The sequence below is a fragment of the Myotis daubentonii genome, chromosome 20 (assembly GCF_963259705.1).
Source record: "Myotis daubentonii chromosome 20, mMyoDau2.1, whole genome shotgun sequence".
NCBI classification, from domain to species: domain Eukaryota; kingdom Metazoa; phylum Chordata; class Mammalia; order Chiroptera; family Vespertilionidae; genus Myotis; species Myotis daubentonii.
Genome location: NC_081859.1, coordinates 7,602,228 through 7,628,536, shown reverse-complemented (window position 1 = coordinate 7,628,536; position 26,309 = coordinate 7,602,228). Strand labels below are relative to the sequence as shown.

General features: G+C 41.6%; 1 protein-coding gene across 5 annotated transcripts in view; it reads left to right on the top strand.

Annotated features, from left to right (window-relative positions):
• The first annotated feature begins 540 nt into the window (after positions 1-540).
• Positions 541-26,309, top strand: part of MARK1 (microtubule affinity regulating kinase 1) — a 56,683-nt gene continuing 30,914 nt past the window's right edge. Inside the window, exons 1-2 of one of the 5 annotated variants that reach the window (XM_059677728.1) lie at positions 541-1,111; positions 25,574-25,777. In XM_059677728.1, coding sequence (XP_059533711.1) covers positions 1,061-1,111; positions 25,574-25,777 — 255 coding nt within the window. In that variant the 5' untranslated portion in view covers positions 541-1,060. The remainder of the gene's footprint in view (positions 1,112-25,573; positions 25,778-26,309) is intronic. The other 4 variants (XM_059677727.1, XM_059677726.1, XM_059677725.1 and 1 more) reach the window with 4 other exon arrangements.

Sequence of the window (26,309 nt, the reverse complement as noted above, 5' to 3'; positions counted from 1 at the left end):
GCCACCGGGTGACCTCTACCACCGTCCCCATTCCCAAGGAGGCCGCGCCATGGGGTCACCTGGGCGAGCTGCCTGGCCATAGCCCCTGCTGGCGCCTCTAAGGGCTTTTGTGCCCTGGGCCCAACTATTAGGGTGACCCTGACCCCACCGGCTTCCTGCAGAAGGGGGCCGGAGAGAAGGCTCGGGGAGGGCAAGGACTGGGGACGCTCGACATCGGAGGCAAAGGAGGATTTGAGAATGGGAGGCGTCCAAGGTAGCAGGTCGGGGTGCAGGGCCCGGGTCAGATGCATCTAATTTTTCCCCAACGAAAAGGACAAAAACGGGACCGGCGTCCTCCCCCTCACCCCCCCTCTGGCAAAACCCAAACGCAGAGAAAGAGAAAAGGCACCCGAGGCTCTGAGACAACCGTACTCGGCGGGTGGTGCGCGGGACCAAAATAAACGGGGACGGCGGCGCTGGAGCGAGCGCGGGAGGGAGGAGGCGGCCCCGCATCCCTAATGAGGGAATGAATGGAGAGGCCCCCGGCGGGCGCCCGCCCACCCGCCGGCCGCCGCCAAGTGGCCTGGGCGCTGCGTGCCGCGCCCGCCTCCTCCCGGCTCGGCAGCGGCTCTGAGCGCGGACCCAGCCGGGACGGCCCCGCGCGTGGCTGCGGCACGGCCCGCGGGCGCCGCTCTCCCGGGCGGGGCGCGGGGCGCTGTCGGGGCCGCGCTTGCCGGGCCGCGATCGGAGGCGCGAGTTCACCTTCGGCCATGGCCCCGGGAGCCTAGCGGGGCCCGGACGCCGCCCCCGGCGCCTCTGCCCGCAGCGCCGCACCCGCCCGCCCGGAGCCCTCCCTCCCCGGCGCCCGCGTCCCCGGCGCCTCCGCGGGCAGCGCCCCCTCCCCTCCCCGCCCCGCGCGGCCTCTTCCCCGCTCCGCTCCGGGCCGCTGGTTGCACCGCCCGCGGCCTGCGGGAGCGCTGCGCCCGGCCTCGGCCCGCGCCTGCGCCCGCTTCCTGCGCCCCCGGAGCCCGCACTCAGCCCGGCCCGAGGGACCCCGGCCCGATCCCGCCGCCCGCACAAAATGTCGGCCCGGACGCCATTGCCCACGGTGAACGAGCGGGACACGGAGAACGTGAGTAGCCCGAGCCGCCCCGCAGCCGCGCGGCCAGACCCCTCTGCGACCCGCGCTCGCCCTCCACCCGGGCCGCCGAGTCCCCAGTGGCCCCCGAGCCGCAGGGTCTGCGCTTGGCGCCCCCAGACCTCGCCCCCCGCTCAGCCCCAGGCTGCACCCCGACCCTCCGGCGTGAGACTGGGGGACTGTGAGAGGCGCTCCCTGCCCGGAGGTGGCCCTGCCGGAGAGCAAGGGGGTGATGGAGGGCAGAGGCAGGGCAAGGCAGAGTGGGCATCCCGGTGGCTTTTCCGCGCCTGGGGCGTCTACATCCCCACCCCAGGGCTGGCTCTGGGTCACAGACCAGCCCGCGGACTATTTCCCCCACCCTCGCTTTTCTGGGTCTTTCGGTCCTTTGCACACATTCCCCCCTCCCTTCCCCCCCACCCCCTGCATTGCCCCATGACTTTGCTTTTTGTAGCATCGTGGTCACGCTGGGGTCGAGGCGGAGGGCGAGGATGATAGTGGAGAGGGGGTGTGCGTTTGTGCACGGAGTTTACAGAGCTTATGCTGCTCCTGGGCAGTGATGAGTGGAAGAATCGCACCCACGGCTTCTGTGGCCCCGGGGTCATCGCACAGTGTTGAAAAGCCACAGGAAACCAAGCGCCTTTTCTTCTCTCTCTCAAGCCTGCGGTGATAAACCAGGGAAGGTTTTACTTTAAATATTCCTCCTCCTTCGTGGAGCGTCACAAGGTGCATTTCTTTGAAGGAAGGATTTTCTGCGTCTTTGATGAACTTGCCCTCAGGAGTTTTTTTCTAGATGCAGATGTCGTTCGTGTTTCAACTCTTGAAAACCAAAGGGACAAACAAGATCAGTTTGTATTTGCACCTTCTGAAAAGTACAGTTGTTTTGTGAGCTTACGTGAGTTCTTTTGTGGGAAAGATTTAAAACAGCAGCAGCAGCAGCCTCAACAACAACGAAACAACTATCCTGGCCTGTAAACAGGGCCTATGCTGATTTCCTGACTTTTTAAAAAGAGCTAAAGGGGTAGCAAGTTTTGGGGGGCCGACCAGATCTCTAGTTGTCTAGTTAACTCAGGTCCTCCCCAGCTCTGGGTATACCCATGCCTTTAAAGGGTGGGTCACATAAACTAAGTGCCTGCGCGTTCTTAGACAAAAGGAGACAGAGATACAGACTCACCTCTGAAGTGTTGGAGGGAGGTGTGGACAGATTGTTTGATTTTGGAGAGTAGGGGGCCACAGAGACTTAATGTGCTTATGTGCAGGGAGAAGAAATTCTAGGAGCAGAGTCTTGTTGGAAGAGCTGGGAGGATGTTGCAGTGTGCTTTTGTCCTCTGGTGTGGTGCCTTTACAATGGTAAAGGTAGTGTAAGTCTGCTGTTATCATAAAGGATCACATAATTTGCATCGTAATTGTTGCTATAAAACATCATTGATGTATAATTTTGGTTGAGAGATTGAAGAAGGTCGGGGAAAAGATGAAAATTTTGATAGAAGTTGATTTTAAAGCCACGTTGGTGCTGAATTTTTCTAACTAAAAAGATTGCTGTTATTCTGTGTGTCATTTCAATGTGCATGAAAAGTAAGACCTTTGTTTTAATTAGGAAAACACTGTGTGTGTTCATTAACCTTAGAAGGGTGGAATAATACATTGGTTTTATTTTCTTTTTGATTTTGAATAGTATATACAGCTCTTTCCATACTTGTATGAATAAGGTAGTTTATACAGACATGAGATAGCGTTATAGAAATATGAATGCATCGTCACGTGTAAGACCCCCCAAAAGAGCATTTTAAAGCTAAGCAATAATCATGCAATAAATTATGTGGTACCTTCAGAAAATGGTTATGCTGCGTAAGCTCATTTGCTCTGTTTCTGAACATGTTATTTCAAAGTCACTGTTATGGTCTTGTCCCTTGCTGTCATTGTGTTGCACTAACTGTACCTACAATTAGCTTACTTTACAGTCACATCTCAATTGCCTCCTAATTGCCATGGAAAATATGTTTTATTCTACTGCAGCTAATTTATCAATAAGTATACACTCAGCTTTGGTTCTGAGCGAGAAGAGATACAGTAGTAGTATTTAAGACAAGGCCTCTCCCCTCAAGGAACTTACAGAAAAGGCAAATATCCCAAACTGTACAATGGAAACCACTGTGTAAATAGGACTAAATTGGTTTTTAAGTGCTATAGGTGTTTATCAAAGGGACCACCAGTGAAGGTTATTTAAGTCACCAATTGGGCCTGGCCAGTGTGGTTCAATGGTTGAGCATCAACCTATGAGCCAGGAGGTCACAATTCGATTCCCTGGTTAGGGCACATGCCTTGGTTGTGGGCTCGATCCCCAGTAGCGGGTATGCAGGAGGCAGCCGATCAATGATTCTCTCTCATCATTGATGTTTCTCTCTCTCTGTCCCTCTCTCTTCCTCTCTGAAATCAATAAAAAATTATTTTAAATCACCAATTGGTGTCCCTCATTATTCTCTGGTTGGTAATAAATGTCATTATCCGTTCTTAAGTTCCCTCTCATCAATGAACTAACGAACCTGTTTGATCACTAATAGATTAATGCCAGTGTGGCAGTCGCAATACACATTTGTGGTGTTTCCAGTTAAAGTGACCTATTTTAAAAACTGGCTGTGAAAATTTACATTCCTATGACTTCAAAAGGCTTCTCAGTCTTGTGGAATATTAAGGGCATGGCTAAAAACATTTCATTACTGCTGGAAAGTAAAAGAAGTAAATATGGTCATTTAAAGAACCATCTTGGTATTTTATTGAAATCATTTGCAGTTTATATAAAAATTTATTATCCATATATAAATGTATTTGGATGTTGTGTCCTTGGGTGTATGTAATATCTACCCATGTCACTAATATATATTGAGGATAAGTTTTTAAATTCGAAAGAGAAATAGTATAGCACTGAGCTTCTATATACTACTGCTGTTTAGAGTAGAGTGAGAAAGAATTGGTTTTCTTTGGGAACAATCTATGGGTACTTTTTCAGAAGTATTTTGTTAGGTGAAGGAGTCGTATGTGCGGTCACAGGCCTTACGTGGCTAAATCCAACAGCACACCAATGATTCACTTGAGTGGAATAAGCACTTTATAGTGGCATAGATAATATCATGTTGCAGATAATATCATTAACTTATGCAAAATGGGTTTGATTTTAGGTTGTAAAGAGTAAGTCCAGAAAAAGAACAGGTATATGAAATATTTCTTTTCTTCTGTTGGATGACTTGGATAATTCCAGCATGGATATAGATAATATATTGCCATTACTTTTATGCTATTACTTTTAAATTAAGCAAGAAAAATTTTGTGTGTGTTTTTGGAAAAATTCTTCTTATGCTAATTTTTATGGATCCCAAATGTCCAGACTAGCTTTCTATGGGGAAGTTCGAACAGTATGAAGAAAACGGATTTGACTCCTTTTGCGAATGTTTTAAAATGGACTTTGGTAATTTTAAAATGGACTTGGAAACTTTGAATAACACAACTCTGGATGGTGATTCTGTTTATAGATCTGAAATTCACTGACCGTAACAAGTATTGGCTGAACTAAGGTGCCCATCAGGAGTTTGTCCCTGGGAATCACTGTTACCAATCACTCCCCTTGGGTTTGCTCAGTACCCTCACGTGTCACAGTACCTATCACGCTGCAGTCTAACTGTGGATTTACTTTGTCACCTTAATTCTGTATTTGCCAGCGCCCAGCACAGTGACCAGGAGTACCACACAGAAGATCAGTGCCATAATGGTCTTTCCCCTTTGAATTTTTTCATTTGTCATCAAAATTTATCAGTTCCTGGCTTTGGGGATTAGATTATGTTAGACCTTAACTCCTCCATGTGCCTTAACTTCTCATTCATTTTTCCCATGAGTTCCTTGCCTTCCCGCACAGCAATCTGTACGATTTGTTTAGATCTAAACTCTGTGGATTTATATCTTTCATTAATTTTGCAAATGTGGCAACCATTATCTCTTTGAATATTGCCTTACCCCTCTATTCTGTCTAGTGTTTCTGGTGTCAGAAAGAGAAAGAGGAGAGAAGAGAGAGGGAGGGAGGGAGGGAGGGAGGGAGGGAGGGAGAGAGAGAGAGAGAGAGAGAAACATTGATGTGAGAGAGTCATGTTGATTGGTTGCCTGCTGCAGGTCCCCGACCAGGCATCAAACCTGCAACCCAGGTACGTGCCCCTAACCCTTCAATCCTGGGGCTAATGCTCTAACCACTGAGCAAACTGGCCAGGGAGCCTATATGTATTTTAACTCTCATTCACTTCTTCCCCTCTGTTACTCTGTCTTTATTACAATCTATAGTAAAACCTACAGTATAGTTACTGTATGTAATACGTTCGGTTAGCTAACTCTCGGCTGTATTTAAATCACTGTTGAATTCGTATGGTAAAACACAGGTAACACGAGATCTATCCTCTTAACACATTTCCAAGTGTGGGTACAGTGTTGTTAACTTCAGCACGGGCACAGTGTCGTACAGCAGCTCTCTAGGACCTTTCCACCTGGCATGATGGAGACTTTATACCCATTGAACAGCAACTCCCACTTTCCTCTCTCCCCAGCCCCTGGCCCCCACAGTTCTTCTTTCTGTTTCCATACATTTGATGACGTTAGCTACCTCACTGAAGGGGAATCATGCAGTATTGATCATTCAATGACTGCCTGATTTCACTTAGCATATAACAGAAATCCTTCCTTTTTATGGTGGAAAAACATTCCATTGAGTGTATATAACATTTTCTTTACCCATTAATCTGTTGCTGGACATTTGGGTTAATCTATTATGAATAATGCTGCAGTGAACACAAGAGTGCAGATATGTCTTCCAGATCCTGACTTCTGTTCTTTTGAATAAGTACCCAGCAGTGAGATTGCTGGCTCTATTTTTAATTTTTTGAGGAACTTCATACTGTTTTCCATAGTGGCTGCACCATTTTCCATTCCTACTAACAGTGCTCAGGGCTCCACTGTCTTCACATCCTCACCAACACTTGTTATTGTCTGTTTTGTTTTATTTTGTTTTTTGATAATGGCCATCCTAACAGGTGTGAGGTGCTCTCTCATTGTGGTTTTGTTTTGCAGTTCCCTGATAGTGATGTTGAACATCTTTTCATATATCTGTAGGCCATTTTTACATCCTCTTGCGAGAAACATCTATTCAAGCTCTTCGTTCATTTTTTTAAAATCTGTTTTTTTTTAAAATATTGAATTATAGGAGTTCCTTATATATTTTCAATATTAACCCTGTTTCATATGTAAGTGGTTTGCAAATATTTTCTTCCATTCTACAGGTTGTCTTTTCACTCTATTGATTATTTCCTTTGCTGTACAGAAGCGTTTTAGTTTGAGGTAGTGCCACCTGTCTGTTTTTGCTTTGGTTTCCTGTGCTTTCGGTGTCTTAGCCATGAAATCATTTCCAAGAACAACATACTAAAGCTTTCCCCCCTATGTTTTCTTCTCGGAGTTTTATAGTTGCAGGTATTACACTTAAGTCTTTAATCCATTTGAAATCAGTTTTTGTGTGTAAGTGCAAGGCCCAATTTGTGGCTATTCGGTTTTCCCAGCACCATTTGTTGAAAAGGCGATCCTTTCCCCCTTGTGTATTCTTGGCATTCTTGTCAATGATCATTTGACTACATGTTCATAGGTTTATTTCTGGGCTCTTCGTTCTGTTTCCTTGGTCTATGTGTCTGTCTTTATGTCAGTACCATACTATTTAGATTACTGTAGCTTTGCGATATGTTTTGAAGTCATAAATTGTGAGGCCCACAGCTTTTTTGTTTTTTTCTCAAGGTGGTTTCAACTATTCAGGGTCTTTGTGGTTCTGCATGAATTTTAGGATTGTTTTTTCCCGTTTCCATAAAACAATGCTGTTGGGGTTTTGATAGAAATTGTATTGATTCTGTAGATCTCTTTGGGTAGAACAGACATTTTATCAATAATAAATCTTCCAATCCATGAATGCAGGGTGTCTTTCCATTTATGTGTATCTTTTAATTTCTTTTAGGAACATTTTGTAGTTTTCAGTGTACAAGTCTTTCCCCTTCTTAAAGTTTATTTCTTTGTATTTTATTGTTTTTTGATGCTATTGTAAATGAGATTGTTCTTTTAATTTCCTTTTTTTCTTTTTCTTGCCAAGCTACTCCAGCTAGGACTTTCACTACTATGTTGAATATAAATGGGCCTCCTTGCCTTGTTCCTGATCCTAGAGGAAAACTTTTCACTTTTTCACCATTGATATATTAGCTGTGGGCTTTTCATGTATGGCTTTTATTGTTGATATAATTCTTCTAGTCTCAGGGAGTTGAGAATTTTTTAAAAAATATATTTTATTGATTTTTTACAGAGAGGAAGAGAGAGGGATAGAGAGTTAGAAACATCAATGAGAGAGAAACATCGATCAGCTGCCTCCTGCACACCCCCTACTGGGGATGTGCCCGCAACCAAGGTACATGCCCTTGACAGGAATCGAACTTGGGACCCTTCAGTCCGCAGGCCAACACTCTATCCACTGAGCCAAACCGGCTAGGGCGGTAGTTGAGAATATTTATTATGAAAAGGTGTTGATATTTTTGTGTGTGTGTGAAATACCTTTTCTGCATCAATAGAGATGATTTTGTGAATTTTATATTGTTCTGCTAATATGATGTGTATCACATTGATCATGGTATGTTGAACTGTCTTTATATCTTCAAGATAAATCCCACTTGCTCATGGTGTGTGATCATTTATTATGCTGTTAAATTTGGTTTGCTAATATTTTGTTGAAGATTTTACATCTATATTCATCATGGTTTTTGGCTCATAGTTTTCTTGTAGTGTCTTTTTTGGCCTTTGGTGTTAAGAGTAATGCTGGCCTCATACAATGAGTTAAGAAGCGTACCCTTGTCTTCAATTTTTGGAAGAGTTTGAGAAGGATTCTTTAAATGTTTGGTACTGGGCTTTTCTTTGTTGGAAGGTTTTTGATTACTGACTCAATCTCCTTATTAGTTACAGATATTTTCAGATTTTCTTTCTTCATGATTCAGTCTTGGTAGATTGTAAGTTTATAGGAATTTCTCCTTCTAAGTTTGTTGGCATATAGTTGTTCATAGCTGTCTCATATGATCCTTGTTATTTCTGTGGCATCAGTTGTAATGTCTCATTTCTGATTTTATTTGAGTCTTCTCTCTAGTTAGTCTAGCTATAGATTTGTTATTTGTTGATCTTTAAAAAACAAATCTTAACTTTGTTGGCTTTTTATATTGTTTTTCTATTCTCTATCATTTATTTTTATTATAATCTTTATTGTAATTTTCTTCATTTTGCTAGCTTTGGGATTAGGTTTTTCTTACTTTTCTAGTTCCTTGTTGTAGATAGAGTTAGTTATTTGAGATCTTTTTTTAAAAAAAAATGTAGGCATTTGTGCTGTAAAGTTCCCTCTTAGTACTGCTTTTGCTACATCCCATAAGCTTTTTGATATTGTGTTTTCATTTGTGACAAGTTTCTTTTTCCTGTTGCTTTCAAAATTTTGTCTTTGACTTTTGACAAGTGGACATCTTTGAGCTCATCCTATTTAAGTTTTCTTGGATTTCTTGAATCTGGATGTACATTTCTTTTCTCATATTTGAGAACTTTCAGCCATTTTTTTCTTTAAATAAGCGTTTTGTCCTTTCTCTCTTCTCCTTCTGGGACTCCCATTATGTGTCTATTGGTCCCCTGGTTGGTATCCCAGAAGTCCCTTAGACTTTCTTCACTCTTTTTATTATTTTTTTCATTTTGCTCCTCTGATTAGATCATTTCAAACAACCTGTCTTCAAGTTTGCTGACTTTTTTCCGGCTTGGTTAAGTCTCTGGTTGAACCTTCCTAATGTTGTTTTCAGTTTAGTTATTGCATTCTTCAGCTCCCAAATTTCTGTTGGATTCTTTTTCAAATTTTCTGTTTCTTTGTTGAAATTCTCATTTTGTTCATGCATTATTTACATGAGCTAATTGAGCATCTTTATGTCAGTTTTGTGGGAATTCTTTGTCAGGTAATACATATACCTGTGTTTGTTTAGGATTGGCTTATAGAGAATTTCTTCCCTTGATTGGGCCATTTTGCCCTGTTTCTTTGTATCCTTGTAACGTTGTGTTGGTATTCATGCATTTAAAAAAATGGCTACCTCTACCAGTCTTTTCAGACTGGCTTGATACATGGAAAGATCTTCAGCATTCGGTGCAGGTGGGGATACTCAGGGCTTTCAAACCTTTTCTGTAGACATGTCTCCTCAACTTGTGTGCATGGATTCCTGGTTAGAGGGATTTGCCAGGTTCATTCATTTTCCTAGGAGCCCCTGTCTCTTGCTCCCTCTGCTGTCTGTCTGCTGTACTGTGGTTCTTCTGAAGCAGCAGCACCATGAGCCGCTGTTTTTGTTCTCAGCGGCCCCTGAGGCATCGTTTCTTTGCTGATTCCCACCAGCACCCGGAACACAGCTGGACAGTAACCAGTCCTTGGGCAGCTCCCTAAAAAGCCAGCATGCTTCATTCTTCTCTTTACCTATCTGTTAAATTTTTAAATTATATTCTGTTTTTTATTTCTAAAAGTTCTAAGGGTTTTTCTCTCAAATCAGTCTGGCATTTTCTTAAACATTTAATGTATAGTTATTTACAGTCTGTGTCTGGAAATTTTATTATCTGAAGTCCTTGGGGATTTAGCTCTATTGTTTGTGCCTACTGATTCTCATTATGGTGGCTTGTTTCTTTTTGTATTTGCTGGTTGTTGCTGATGAAGTCCCATTTGCCTGATTTTTACCTGCGTGCAACTTGGGAGTCTAAATTGAGGATAACTTCTTCTAGAGAAGGAGTCCCTACTGACCTGGGACTCTCCAGTCTCCTAGAGGGATCCTGGCTCAATGAGGGAGTTTTAGGTTCATCTCTCCCACTGTGGAGTGGGTCCAAGGCTTAGTATTTACCCCCAGGGCGACACTGGCCTTGGAGTTTGTTTTGTTGTGTGTTTGTTTTTTCCTTGGATGTTTCTCTTTCTTCAGGCTCACCAATGCATTTTTTAAAAAGCATTTCTTATCTTAGAATGAACCACAATATTTTGTCTACTCTAGAAAGGCTAGAATAAGCTTTTTAAAATGGTGTTCAGAAATGTCCATACTTATGTAATTTTATTACCCTAAACTACGTATTATTTCTGAAATTGTCCTGTTACACTTAAACATGTGGATAATTTTCTAACCAATTTATAAATTTTCCACATCAAAACCTTAGTACTTTTTGGAAGCCATTTGTCATGATTATTAAAATGATTAGTTTTCAAGAACAGTTAATTGTCACTAAGGAAAGTATTTACTAACATTTTTATTAAAAATGTATAATAATTGGATAGATTGAAATAGATGCATCATAGGATTCAAACTTGTATTTATGTGAGGTACTGTCTTTAGCCAGGATAGTCATAGAAATCAAGTACCAATATCAACTGAACTTGCAGATATAAAGCAAATCTCTGTATCATAAATTGTTAAACTATGATTTTAAAAAATCAAATATATTGCATAATTGGTAATGTTTTACTAATCAATGAAAAGTTTGTATCATTAAAATTTAATGTTTCCAAAACCTTTTTCATATATTTTTTAATGTGTATAATTTGTTAGTAAAGTAATACACCTGTAATTTATGTCAGCATTTCTAAAATTGTCCATACTTAAACATTTTAAAGATCAGGGTACTTGCCGAAACCAGTTTGGCTCAGTGGATGGAGCGTCGGCCTGCAGACTGAAAGGTCCCAGGTTCGATTCCGGTCAAGGGCATGTACCTGGGTTGCGGGCACATCCCCACTGGGGGATGTGCAGGAGGCAGCTGATAGATGTTTCTCTCTCATCCATGTTTCTGACTCTCTATCTCTCTCCCTTCCTCTCTGTAAAAAAATCAATAAAATATATTTAAAAAAAAAAAAAGATCAGGGTACTTGATCTAAATTTTGAAGACCATTCTACCGTATAGTATACCATAGAGTTTGCATTGTTCTATAATTTCAATGTGTGTAAACTTTATCTTTCGAACTCTATTGAAAGTACTTGAGGTCAGGGATTATTTCCAACATTACTTCTGTATATCCTATTTTGGGACACTCAACAATTTAATAAATCAAGCTCATTTATTCTCAACAACAGTGAGTGAACTTATGAACCAGCTGGGAGATCATTTCAAATTCGCATTCCCTAACCCTTGCTCACTCCCACTCCATGTTCTTTCTCAGTTTCTTTAGGGTGGGATCCAGGACTCTCTATTTTCATAACTTCCTAGGTGATTCTGACGCTGACACCCACTGCCTAGGCTTTGAAAAATGGTGAGTTATGTGACGATGATTGCATCGTAACTGAATCTCATCTTTTGATTAAATAAAAAAGAATTATGGTTGATGTTTATTATAGAAAGGGGTGGGGAACTGATAAACCAATCCTTCCAGCAGGTGACAAGAGCTGGAGAAGATAACAGGCATTTGTCTGGCTTGGAGAGCATAGGTCCATGTGTGTGGCACTCATGGGTCTGTAGTTGGAGAAGGGGATGCTAAGGAATTTCATGTTACCCACCTTCTCCCAGCTTTACAGGGTTAACATATTAGAAGGGGTAGATGACAGCAAATTAAAGGAGGTCACCATATAGTGCTTTTGGTGATAGGCCTGATCTTTTTTAGTCTGAGAAAGTATTATTTAATATTCTTTTGACCACTGTATCCATTTGAGTTCAGGTTGTAAACCAATCAGAGCTGAGGAACAGTGCAAAGTTTGAATGGCACTTCCTGGAAAGGATACAGTGACAGGTTTACTTTAAATCTGTAAAGCATGAGCACCTGTCTTTTGGGGATCAGCAGTGCTGCTTTCACGTGCCCTGCTCTGGAGGGACTTGGGCCTGAAGAGGGAGGTAGACACTGAGACAAACAGGTGGGGAGAAAGTTACAGCTCCTTGTCATCTGAGTGCGCAGGACACAGAAGAAAGGCGGGAGGGGGAGGCGGACCGCTCAAGCAAGTTCATGGCCTTTGAACGAGGCTCCAAACACCAGCCCTCCTTTGCCAAGTGGCTCCGTGGAAAATTGAGTTGGTGGGAAGAAGAGAGTATTGGGTTGAAGGAGCAAGATGCACAAAGGCCCTCGGCGTGAAGCTGACAGGAGGGGAGCAGTAGCCTGATGCGGGGTGGACAGGGATTAGCTAGAGGACCAGGCAGGAGGGTAGGCAGAGCCCTGCAGGTCACGGAGGTCGCTGCTGGACAATTTAAGTAGAGGGTCAGATGATTAGATTTGTATCCTGTGTGCCTGCATGTTTTAGAAACACTCACGTTTTTAAATTTAGCGGCCTGCTTTTTCATGGTCCATGACAGTATAAACAGTTTATTTGGGGGTATTGGGAGAAGGGATAGGTAGGGGGCAGGTGCCAGTGCTGGTGATGAAAACTTTCTCCTTGGCCAAACTTCAGGTTGGCTCCTCTGAGTTTTCCGAACTAGGCTTTGACCTTGGCCTTAGTGTCTGTCCTGTCCCTGCAGGGTCTGCGCACCCAATCCACGCAAGGAATTCTGCGGAAGTTAGTTTATGAGAATCACCCACCCTTGATACCTGACCACCTGGATATCTAATCAAGTCCCTCAGCCCCTGCCTTTGATGTCTAAGTTCTTGACTTGCCTTCTGCAAGAATCCTGTTGGGCTGGTTTAGCCAGAATCCCCCTCCCCTTGATGTCTGCTTTTAGTCATTTCCCACCCACTGACCCCCTTATTCTGCCCCTTGGTTATAAATCCCCAGCTGTCATTGCTGTATTCAGAACCGACCTCTCTCCCCTATCATCATACCGCGTTGCGTGATCTTGGGTCAAGTCTGCCTTACCATTTTAACAAGTGTCAGAGAATAATTACCTCTTGAACGCCTCTTAAGATTCACATTTCGGAATGAAATTCCATACACATTTCGCTGAGGATTGGGAGTGAATTTAGAGCAACCCCTAGTAACCACAAAAGTATTCATAGATCAGAAATGAGAGTCTTTCAAACTAGGGCAGAATAATAGGGTGATTTAAAGGTGTTAAGACAAGGATTTAACAAATGCTAGGACTGGTAACTCATTATTTTTTTTATGGCATCCTGTCTTTGTGATTTTATTTTATTATTTTTGTAATTTGTGTGTGGTGTGTCTGTGATTTTAATCAGTGGTGAATCCAGTTGTCCTAAGGGAGTGGGGGGGGGGGATTATTTAGCTGCTGAGTAACTAGCTACTTTATTTTGGGTAGGTCATTTAACCATTCTTCCTCTCAGCACTTACTGGTGCATCTCAATTTGGTACTTTCCTATAAACTGTCCGGCATATTTTCCTCTATAGAAATTATCCTCCGAATAGCATTGCTAAGTCATGCCATTGATCCTTCTGGCCACTCTAGATTCCTTCTATTGATTGCTGGACTACCAAAAACTAGAGGGAAATAAATCATGTACAGTGGCCACTTGTTTAAATCTGGGGGATTGACTTTCTAGTAAATTCTTAACTACTAGTGCCCGAAGGACATGCCAAGGGAAGGGGAAAGCCTTAAATGGAGAAGGTTAGTAGGAGGTAGCTTGCTTTTCTCTTCTACCTTCCTCTCCAGGACCAAGGGGAGTCTTCTCTCATCTCTGCTTTGCTGGAATTGAATATTTATCCCGCTGCTGATTCTACCGCATGTGCACTTGGTGACAGTCCTTTCAAACTCTACTGTCATTTCCTTAAACCTGCTCCACAGATAATGTTGCACCTCCTGAGCCCAAGACCCTTACAGCTGACTCGCCTCTCAGTGCTACCCAGCCGGGTTGGCTTGCAAAAGTGTTCTGAGTTGCCTGCTGTATTGTGTTAAAAACAACAAGAATATGTCAGTAGAATACATCCCCCCTCATAAGTTGAGCACAGTGCTTTGCACATAGGAGATACCTGATGGGTGTTGAGTAAATATATGCAATTATGATTCACTCATTCTATGGACAGTGCTGATGTATTTTAAGAATCTGAGGTGGTGCTATGCAGATACAATATTTGCTTTTTAAATTCTGGTGGTTTTTCTTTCCCCCCAAGTTTTTTTTAATGAACTTCTTCGGTGTTTTGAAGAGAGATTTCCCCCCCCCCCCAATCTTCTGTATTCCTGTTCACAAGTTAAAATCATTAGTTAAAAGTTTACTGTACTTCAAAATATTTATTTAGAACAGGTATTGACATTTAAGTTGATATGATTATTAGCTTATATTAGGGAATGATTACTGGATTTTGTTGGATTTGCTCACTATATCTGAACTGAAGGTCCTGGAATGGAGCTTTGCCTACAAGAGTGTTAAATTAAATATAATCTAATGATTTAAAGAACAAACATACATTGTAATTTTTGGCATGAGTTTGCTGTAAGGGTTTTGTACTTGTGGGAGTGAAAGAACTAGGAAGTTTCTAAAAGAACTTAATACCATATTTTTAGGTATAATTTAAGCCAATGTTTTCTCCTATCCCCTGGGGACTCAGTTGCTATCTCTGGCAAGCAGTAGTGAATGACCTCCCGGAGGATTTTTTTTGGGTGTAGAGGAGAGTATTTTAGGGAGGAGTGCCTCTAAAAATAAAACCCAGGCTCAGCCACTCTCTTTCTTCCTCCTGAAGAGAATAATCGCCCTTTGTACACTCCAACTCACATACAGAGTCTGTAGAACTTCTTGGTTAAGGCACATGCTCTGGAGTGAGACTGGGTTCAAATCCCAACTCTGCCATTTATTAGCTCTTTGACCTTGGGAAGCCACGTAATTTCTTTATGCCTCAGGTTCTTTATCTGTAAAAAGGAATAACAGCCGTGCTCACCTTGCAGGGTGCTTGTGAGGTTTAAAAGATTCAACACATGTGATACCCATAGAACAACGCCTGGCACCTAGTAGACGCTCTATAAGTGGTAGCTGCTGCTATTATTATTACTATTATTATTATTACACTTAGATAAAGGAAGTAAATATGCCAACATTTGTGTCACTGAATTATACACAATTTTAATTTTTAAAAATTCTGGCCTGACCGGTGTGGTTCAGTGGTTGAGCGTCAATCCATGTAACAGGAGGTCATAGTTCCATCCCCAATCAGGGCACATGCCCGGGTTGCGGGCTCAATCTCCAGTAGGAGGCATGCTGGAGGCAGCCAGTCAATAACTCTCATCATTGATGTTTCTCTCTCTCTCCCTTTCCCTTCCTCTCTCTGAAGTCAATAAAAAAATGTATTTACATCGGTTTCTGTGTTTTAAGTCATAGGTTTATATTCCTTTTTATACCAAAACTAATTGTAAACATTGTATTTAATTTTAATGCAAAAATTGTATTAAATCTACAGTGGAAAGTGTTCTTTCTGGTTGGCTGCATCAAGTGTAAGCAAGCCAAGTGGGAGGCCAAGGGATCTGCAGGTGACTTGGGGAACAAGGATAAGAGGCCAAGGGCGATAGTTGCTGGGTGACATCCATGCTCTCTCTCAGTGGGAATGGACATACATGTCAGTGGTGGTGTACAGTGCTTACTGTGTGACAAGACATCCCTGGGCTTAGTTTATCCCCGGCTTTAGTAATTTATAAGGTGCGGAGCTTCAGGCATCTTTCCTTACCTATAAAATAACCCTAATACAAACCTGGCTGGGAGGTGGTCAGTTTGAAGTTACTAGGTGTATGTATTTAGGTACTTTGCAGTAGTAGGTGTTCAGTAATGGTACCAAAGAAACCAGGAATCCAAACGAAGATGATGAGAAAATTCAGTTGCTCATCAGGAAATATTCTTCCTCTCCAGCTGATTATCATTCCTCGCCTGGTGAGGTGATCCCAACCTTCATTCATGAAAAGTCTGGGCTATCAGAGGTCTTGCCTGTACTAGGTGGTTGTAATTTTCCATTGACTAACCTCAGGACACGGGAGTCCTTAGAGGTGCTCCCAGAGGATCCCTGCATTTAGACATACTTCTCCGTAAGCCGTTACGTAATAGCAACCCAGTTTCCCCTTGATGGTCATGATCAGTCACCTAGCCAGTATAATGACCCCCTTCTTTGCCCAGTGAGTCATTGTTGTGAGGCAGTGTCGGTTTGCCATTTCATGGCACGTTGCTATGACACCTGGTGGAAGCATTCCTCCCTCAGGGGCTGAGACTCTGGGGCTAGCAGAACCCAGAGTTGCAGAGACCAGAAAGAAAAACATCCCTGGCGGATCATGAAGGCTAACAGTGAGAGGAGCTGCTTCTATTCTATCTCTTAATTCCTGGATCTATGTGTCCTGGCTATGGGACATTAGTCACTGATTCAGAGGGCATATTGCATCCTGGAAGACGTTACCCAGCTCTGCAAGGTGCTGTCACCAGCTGGTGTCATAACAGAATCCTTAAAAAGTCATTCCATTGGTGTATCAAATCAGCTGTTCCAGGGTATTGGGGAATAGAAGAAGACCGGTGGATTCTTCAAGCACGAGCCATTGCCAGCTTCATTTGCTTTAAAGTCTGTTCCTTTCTTAGAAGCAGTGCTGTGCAGAATGCCATGATGGTGAAAAATGTATTCTGTAGGTCTCCCCATGGAGGTTTCGGCATAAGTTTTATGGATAGGGAAGGCAAATCCAGCAAGTGTGTATTCCAGTGAGTTCAGACCCTGCCCCTCCTAGAATGAAGGTAGTCCAGTATGATCAACCAGCCACCAGGTAACTGACCGACCTCCGCGCCCCCCCCCCCCCACGCACCACCTCCTGGGAATTGTGGTGTCATTTGGGGAGCTCAGTATTATTCTGTGCATGTGGCAGCTTAGCCCTGGTCCATGCTGCCGGGAAGACGGGTGGCTGGAGAAGGAGGCTGACCAGCATCTACAGCATGAGGTCTCGGTGGCGAGCGTTTGCACGGGACATAATCACCATGTGCTGTGTTCATTCAGGGAGATCTGCTCACATATTTCTTGCATGGCATTCATTCCCAAATCACGTTCCTTCTAACTCCTTGATCATTCCGCCAAGCCACGAGCACCAGTCTGAATCTCTATAGCTCCATTCTTCACACTCTTTCTCTTTCCAGGCAAAGTAAACAGCCAGGTGCACTGCTGAAAGTTCCACCCACTGGGAAATGTTCTCTCTGTCACTCTTCCTTCAGTGCCACCCAGAGTGGGGCTCTAGTCCTACCACGTGCACTTTTGGGTGGGACCAACATATTTTGCGGAACACGACGGTTCCATTCTGGGATGGCACTGAAGAAAGAGGGACAGAAACATGATTTCCAAAGTATCAACAGTTTGGTGAGCAGTAGAGTTCTCCTCAGCAATAAATATATTAACCACTGGGATAATAATACCTTACAGACTGTGAGAGTATATAACTGTCAACCTCAAATTCTCTTCTAAATTAAGCAATCCTTTAAGAGTAAAGGACAAAAAAAGGTATTTTCAGATCAATGAAGATTGAGCTTTTTCTGCCTACATTTTCTTACTTCTTGAACTACCAAATGCAGTTTATGAAGAAAGACATAGAATCTAGAAGAAAGTAGTTGGATGGAAGACGTTACAAGCAAAGAAATTTCAGTTGATAAAATAAACACTGACTGTAAAAGTAACAAAAAAAGAGCAGTTGCTTATTTTTAGGATGTTGGGGGGAAAGTAAATACAAATGCTGGTTAAGAATAACATGGAAAATGGCAGAAGAAACATTGGAGCCAAAACTGAGGTCTTGGGTTATGGAGAGGAGGATGGAAAATGGATTATTTTTAAATTTAAGTCATAGTATGCTGTTCAGAATTTAACCAAAAGAAACAGAATGTATATCAGCGTGGAGTGGGGAGGAAAATTAAAGTAAACCAAATCCAGTAGAGGAGAAGGAAAGGGAAAAAAATTAGGTAAAATAATCATGAAATAAATATAAGAAGATTAAACCCTTCTTTAAAAGAAAGGGTTTCTCAGCTCATATAAAAACTAATAAAACCTAACTCCAGTGGAGGAGGAGCGTGATTGAGTTTCACAATGGTGAGGGTTTGCCAAACAAATATGAAAGTGAGAGTGAAGGATGTTTGCATGGGAGTGGTGATAGTAAAGGATCATGGCATATCACCTGAGTAAGGAGATAAGCGATAACATGACAGGAATGAATGATAGTGAGAATGGGGAAGGGTCAGTGGATAGGAGGTTTTGAGGTGATAGGAGGCTTTCACTGTTCTATTGCAAGATATTTGGGACATGAGTTAATTGCATGAAATAAATGCTCTAAATGATTTCAGCTACTCTGTGACAAAACTTACTTAGAGAAAATATGTGAAAGTAAAAAAAGTCACAAAGAACAAAGTCAAGAGCACAGTATGATCATAGGTTGTTTGCATCCTTGCATGACAAGACAAAGCATTTTCTGGAAAGGTCCATAGCACATGGTCATTCCCAAGCACATGGTTAGGAAAATGTTGTTAATATTGTCTCAGTTATAATTAAGACCCACTGGATTAATCCGGACAATGGTTAATGAGAAGTGGGCATAGGCGAATGAAGAGACAGTATGTTAATGAATGAAAGATCAAGTATTCTGCGTTTGGGGTTTGGCCAGGCAGCTTGTAATTGTGTTCTGTTTGCTTCTAGATGTTCTGGATTTCAGAGTTTCATGGGTAAAATTCGTTTAAAAAAAAAAAAGTAAATGAATAAATAAACAAATAAAACTAAAAACCTTTCAAAAATGGGATGAGATTGTCAACTTTTTGCCAAGTAAGTGGGGAAAAACTCACCATAAGCTAGCAACGTAATTACTTAAAAGAAGGGCAGCTTAACCCCAAACAAGTAGGACATGGTCTCCAAATAAAAAGAGGGCCTTTGAAGAGGAGAACATTTGACAGTCTTACCCTAACATATGTACATACATGCACACACACCCCCAAATATATTTTCCTGTTTCTGAGGACCCGTTACCCTTCCATTTATTTGGGAATATTTCAGAAACACCTGCCTTGAGAACCTGGGCAGCAGCGAGGCTTGCCTTTTGGTGATACAGTTATCAACAACAGTGGTAACCCAGGAATACCAAGTTCAATAACCCGCCCAAGGTCACCCGTCTAATTAGTTGCGATGCCAGGATTTAAGCCAGGCAGGCTGACTCCAGACCTATTTCTCTGGACGTTAATCATGAGGCTAACGTCCGTGGGAATGAGTAATCATATTTTCAATGGAAATGTTTTATTTGAAGCCATTTTTTGTAATTTTATTTTTTTTGGCGTTAAAACATAGATAACCTTGTTTATACCGAATGCACTCCTTCAGTGTGCTGTCTTCCCTTTGGCCATTTCATTGTAAGTCAGCACTTCTATTAGGAGGACAGAAGTAGAGAAAAGAAAGGTTGCCAAGTTAAAATGCATCACATGCTTATTTATTAAAAACATTAGTTTGGGGAAGGACAAAGTAGAAACCATTGCATTAAATGGCTTTTAAATAGCCTGTGGATTTAATTTCCCTCTGTTCTCTATGACTTTCATTTAATACAAATACTTTAGAGTTTCTCTGTTTTATGATTGTTCGGTTTGTAACAACTTTTTGTGGCTTGGAGTGAGACTATATTTAACTCAAGGCTGTGTCTTATCTGATGAGTATCAGAGACGGACTGAATCAAGGGTGTCCATTCATCATTGGTCGGTATAACATTTACTCATTCATTCCACACATGAGAGCCTGTGGCAGGCCAGGCGTCTATCTTGAAGAAGGTAAGGTGTTTTGCTGAGTGTGAAACAAGCAAATCAGCACTTTTTCTACCCCCTGGAGACAGACAGTTGATTATTTAATTATAGGGATCATTGCCAGAAACATAAAGACCAGATGTATATGCAATTTGTTTCCTTTAAATGTTACCCAGAGAGGTCCCATATGGTCCAAGGTGGGTAAAAGATCTACAGAATTACAACTCAGGGGGCCTGGGAATAAGTGTCTAATGTTGGGAAACAGGTCCAGATGACAGAAACACAGCACCTGTGTACACCTGTCATCAATTACATTTCGTGTCAAAACTGTTTATATTCGTTTTTCTCGCTAACCTCTAATAGTTTGGGTCATTTCTTGCAACCATGCTTATTCCTCAGCAGTTGTCGGTTCTCGATTATTTGTTAAACTAAACAATGTCATGTTGAAGTGTGTTGGTTTCATCTTACTCCTGAAATAATATTTTTTTCACCAGAGAGTTTATTCAAATTCCAAAGAGAAAATTGTCCAACATAATTTCATTTTCATTCTCTTCTTTAGAAGATGAGATTGTTTCCTTTTTCTCATTTTTATTTTATTTTATTTTATTTTTGAGAGAGGCGAATTCTGTTTATAATTTAGGACAGTACAAAGCTACTTATTTTTATGCAAAAGGATGTAAAAACCCAAGTGTACTTTCTGCTTTCCTATCCCAGTGAGGCATTGTTTGCACCGGCTCTTGCATTCAGAATGGAGTGATAGGTATGAAAAATGAATATAATTTAAGGGGAAATTTAGTACATTTAAATTGCATCCATCAGAAATTTTTCCATTCCATTCTCACTGTCGCATGGATGACCAGTTTTCTCAGCAGTGACCGTCACTTGGAGCCTGTGATGTCTCTAGTCAGCTGACACCTGATTTCAGATGATGCCACAGTAGTGAGGTCCCTGTGGGAGCCACCGATATCCCGATAAGAATAACCACAGATCTTTACTTTAGCACTTGCTCGGGTGAACTGGTCATAGTCTTGACTTGTTGAAGTTGTCAGTATTTCCCATGCTGAGACTATAAAAATAGCTGCTACCCTGTCATTTATTTTTCTAGTGCTTGCTTTTATGGCTTCTTAGTGTTGGCATTTTTTTACATTAATATCCTTAACTATTTGAGAATTAATTTTGATGTAAGGAGTAATACAGCAATCTAGAGATCCAACTCAATCTTTTTCTAGTCGTTACAAAACCATTTGTTGAATAATTTATTATTTCCCCATTGATATGAGATACTAACAACATGGATATTGACCGTCTGTTCCTTACATAAACTTCTGTAAAAATTTTGCCACCTGGAAATTCTACAAAATTTCCTCTCTTACTGTTTTGTCATGCATGAGTCACAGTTTAATTGTGGTGATGTTCTGGTTTTCACTACGTCATGATTCTAAAAAATTCAACCATCTGGAACAAATCCAGAAATAAGTGGGAAAATGCTCCTTTGTCCTTGTTCTGGATCCAAGTGAATTATTGTTTATAAGTGAAGTTAAAGAAAAAATTAGTTGTAATGCTTTAGAAAGTATATCACCTCTACCACACACCTACCTGAAAAAATTTCTCAAACTAGAAAAAGTGAATCTAAAAGAGGGAAATGCAGGGATGTAGGAAACTATGGTGAGTAATGTAACCAGTGAAAATTATAATTAAAATAATTTCTAATCATGTGGCTATGTGGTTTAATGGTATTCTTCAAAACATTTTAAAAAAATAGAATAGGCATGTTTTTAAAAATCTGATTAAAATGCAGAACAATTCTTGGTGGTAGTAACAGAGCAGCCTATGCTGGTAGCATCAGGAATCATTAATCCAATCACCCATATCTCTGACTACAGGTATTGGGCCAGGGACCGTGCTCTCTTAGCTTGTCTTGCTGTGATCATTCTCTGATTTCATTGCAGTGACTCTTCTGTGACTGTGAACCTTTAAACCTATAGGCCCTCCAGCATATTGGCCTCTACTTGTCTCTCTCCATCAACACTTTTTTGTCTTCATTTCCTCCACTATCCAGTTCACATTTTATAGCCCATCATTTCAATAACTCTCCAATAACCCAACTCATCTTGCCCCATTCTCTTTGTTGGTACCTGTTTGGCATACCCCAGATCAGGATGAACTCATATATCTGCTTCCTTCGCCCTTGCTGTGGGCTTTTGAGTGTTGCTGAAGAAAATGGTACAACTGGACAGATGAGTGCCACAATAAATTTGGGGTCATCAATGTCAACTAGACCGTCAGTACTGCCAGCAGCCTTGCTAGGCTTCTCTGATTAATGCGCTTTTCCTCTGCAGAAATTCTTTCAAATCTCTTCTACTCTCTGCAAACCTGTAGCCTCCCTTCACTCTTAGGAGGTGACCTTACCTCCAACCACACAGAGAAAGTGAAGAGCCATCAGATCGGAACTCCCTCAACTTCCTACTATCAAGTGTTCGTACTTTTCTGCATCTAGACCTGATTTCTCTTCCTTTCTGCTTGTTACGGGAGAAGAGATGTCTTTCTTCCTGCAGAAGGGCCATCGCTCCATCTGTGCTCTGCCTCTTCTCACTTTCACCTTCCCAGGAACTTGACTTATCTTTTCCCTCTCTTGTCTCAGCGGCTTCTCTCTCCACTGGATCCGTCCCTTGGGATTTCAGCGTGCTCTAGTCTCTCCCATCTCAAAACAAGCAGCTAGACAGTAACCGCCCCCAGCTGGTGCCTCTTCGTTGCAGTCACACTTCTCACTGCCTCTGTCATTTCCCACATTTCCCAACCCACCTCACCTTGACTTTTACCCTTAAAATTTAAAATAAATACCAATAGAGGAAATGACACTGGAGGTAGAACTCCCAATACAGTAGAGGAGAAAAATGGAAAAAAGGAAATCCAATGAATATAGAAAAACTAAGGAAAAGAGAAAACACAAAACAATATGCAGACATAAGTAAGCATGCCAGGAATTACAGTGAACGTAACAGGGTCAACTCTTTGTGATGTGATCTCTTTACCTAATGTTGTAGAAAATCAAAAGTGTGGTATCAGAGAGGGGTCATTGACAGCAATGGGGCACAGGGAGCTTTTTGACATGATGAAATGTTTTACATATTTACATTGTAGTCATGTTTCAAGACTTTATACATTTGTCACAGCTCATCTTTTATACAGAAATTTGGTGAATTTCATTGTGTGTTATTTATACCACAATGAAGCTGACAAACAGAAAGTTTAATAGACGCATCATACTATACTACTTGGCTTTCAGTGAGTTAGTATTTGTAAATCATAATTATATAAACACAATAGTTTTTAACTGAAATTTTGCTTATATTACATTAGGAAGAGGAGAAGCGGGGCTGGGGGCTAAAAGATAGTAATTAGCCATAATAGGAAATTGAGAGGCTGTCCAAGCCGATGAACCAAGAATTATCAAATATGAGAAGAGAAGGCTAAAGGGAAAGGTTCTGGGGAGCAGGTGTGAGGTCTGGAAGGGTGGTCCAGGAGACTGGTAGTTTTTGATAGTAGCCTCTGAGAGTTACTGGACATGTTTGACCATGTGCATATGTCATTTTAATAAAAATTAATTTAATAATCGGGGGCTATGAATTGCTAGAAATAACTATAGAAAGACCAGAAATGGGCACTGAACCCAGCTGAGTTGAGAGAGGAACAGAAGCTCTGATATGATGGATGGCTTTTCCTGGGCTGTAATGTCTAAGCTGAATTAAGAGTTCACCAAAGGATTCTTTCCAAATGTAATTGATTATTAAGGATGTTTTCTCTCTCTTGTAACTCTGTTAAAGTCAAGTAGTGCTTCCAAGAGATTATATTGATTTACTTGCATTTTCTAGGCTTACAGTTATGCCAGTGGTGAAAAGATGATATATATCTAAATCGTAAAAAGCATGGCTGGTCTATCTTGCACAATCATAATGTTGAATGAGTGTTGATAGGATATTCTCTTCTTGTTTCTGTTTTATGGCTTATCACTCAGTGCTACTCTGTGTTTTTCAAATTGAGATGATAAATTGTTTTGTGTGTATACCTTATTTAATTTTGAGCCGAGTGTTTTAAAAATCAGAAAGTAGTAACAGATAAAAATGACTAACCTTGAGTCAGGCTTTGCATGAGACTGGCAAATGGAGTCATCTTTAAGGTTGCCTTTAAGACATTTCTGATCAAAAATTTTTAGACAAGTTTTCATCACGTAGGTAGTAGGACAACAGAAGTCTGACTTACTTTACAAATAAAAGATATCCCCTTCTTTTGCTAATTTGTCCTGCTCGTCTTCAGCTATTTTTAAGAAGCTAATGGGTAAAAGATGTTGCGTTTATTTGTGATTCAATGTTTTCACAAAGACAGCTAGGAATTTTGTATGTGTAGGGATGTAGACAAAACCAGACAAGGGCAGGAACAATCGGAGCTGGTGAGAAAGCGTTTGTTAGGCAGCTCTACCCGGACCCTCACGTGCAGAACTTGCAGGTGAACAAGGCCTGCTCTTCATTGCAGTTGTAGGCTAGTGTGAGACAAGGTGACATCTTTGCTTCAAGAACAGCACTGAGGATGAATGAAGTGGGGCTACTAAGTTCTGGAGGCAAGCAGGGCTTTCGGTGGTTCCTGCTTGGGCATGGTGAGCTGATCGGGCAAGAATGGATTAGAGGTAGACCAGAAGTTCGGAGCTGATTGGTCAGTTGGCTGAGCTCTACACCCAGCAAATGAAAGTGTGAACATGAACAAGTTTCGAGAAATAGAACCATGCTCATGAGGTTGTTTGTCTTGGCATGAAAGGCTTTTTAATAAAGCAGTTCTAGACTATGATGTCATTTCAACTAAACAAATAACGCTCTTAGAGGAGTAATGGCCGTGGGGCTCCCATCTACCTAACCATTTGTATTTTTAAATCATAAGCATATGCCTGAAGCTGAGCAGAACATTTCATTTTAAATAGTTATATTCCCTCTGGCAGAAGGAGCTCAAGCGCAATATCCCAGGAAACCAGAAACACCAATCAGAAAGGATATATGCACCCCTATATTCATAGCAGCACAATTCACCATAGCTAAGATCTGGAAACAGCCTAAGTGCCCATCTGTAGATGAATGGATTAGAAAACTGTGGTACATCTACACGATGGAATACTATGCTGCTATAAAAAGGAAGGAACTCTTACCATTTGCAACAGCATGGATGGAACTGGAGAGCATTATGCTAAGTGAAATAAGCCAGTCAATGAAGGAAAAATACCACATGATGTCATTCATTTCTGGATAATAAAGACCATTATAAACTTATGAACAAAAATAGATACAGAGGCAGAGCTGCCTCGAACAGACTGTCAAACTACAGCAGGAAGGCCGGGGAGGGTGGGAGGGCAGGAGGGGGGTGGGTAAGAGATCAACCAAAGGACTTGTATGCATGCATATAAGCATAACCAATGGACATAAGACACTGGGGGGTAGGGGAGGCCAGGGGATTGTCAAGGGCGGGGGAAAAAAAAGGAGACATATGTAATACTCTTTGTAATACTTTTTGGAAAATAGGTTAGCTTATCAAAATCAAAAGGCATAAAAGAAAATATGAAAATGTTATTACTACATAAAAATAAATTATATATAAAAAAAGAAATTATAAATAGAACCCAAACTTTAAAATTGTGTAGTGCGATGTGTTTTCATTGAAGATGAGTCATTAATGAAAATTATTCCCAGTGTTTTAAACTGCCCTTTGGTAATTGAATTAGCATTGACATCTCGCAACCTTTTTCTTAGCATACGTCTGTGGATGGATATACCGAACCGCACATCCAGCCGACCAAATCGAGTAGCAGACAGAACATCCCTCGGTGTAGAAACTCCATTACGTCCGCAGCAGACGAACAGCCTCACATTGGGAATTACCGTTTACAAAAAACAATAGGGAAGGGGAACTTTGCCAAAGTGAAATTGGCAAGGCATGTTCTAACTGGGAGAGAGGTAAGTTTTCAAGATGCCTTTTAATATTTACTTGGATTAGAACATCTACCTCTCCAAAGTCTTGTTGAAAAGCGTTCCCGAAGCTGATGCTGGGAATTCATGACAGTTGTGATATGGGATATGTGTGAATGGAATGTGCCGAGTAGAGCTGTATCATTGCATGAAAAGTTGACCTTTAATGTTTAGAAAAGAATCATTCCTACATTTTAGCATCTCAGAGATGGAGTCTGATGCAAATGAACTTTTCTCAGACTTCTGTCTTTCATTAGTGGTTTCTGTAAATACTTCAGATTGCTACTCAACCTTAGGAACAAGGCTAGGACAAAGTCTTTTATTAAACTCTAGAGGACTGATGCACAAAATTCATTCAAGGCTTTGGCCCCTGCCACCGTGGTGGCCATCTCTGCCTCGGCCTCTGCCTGCCGTGGCTTTGTCCGGAAGGAAAGACATCTGGAAGGACGTCCGGTCTAATTAGAATATTATGCTTTTATTATTATAGATTAGGTATAAATGTGTAGAAAGCAACTCACCC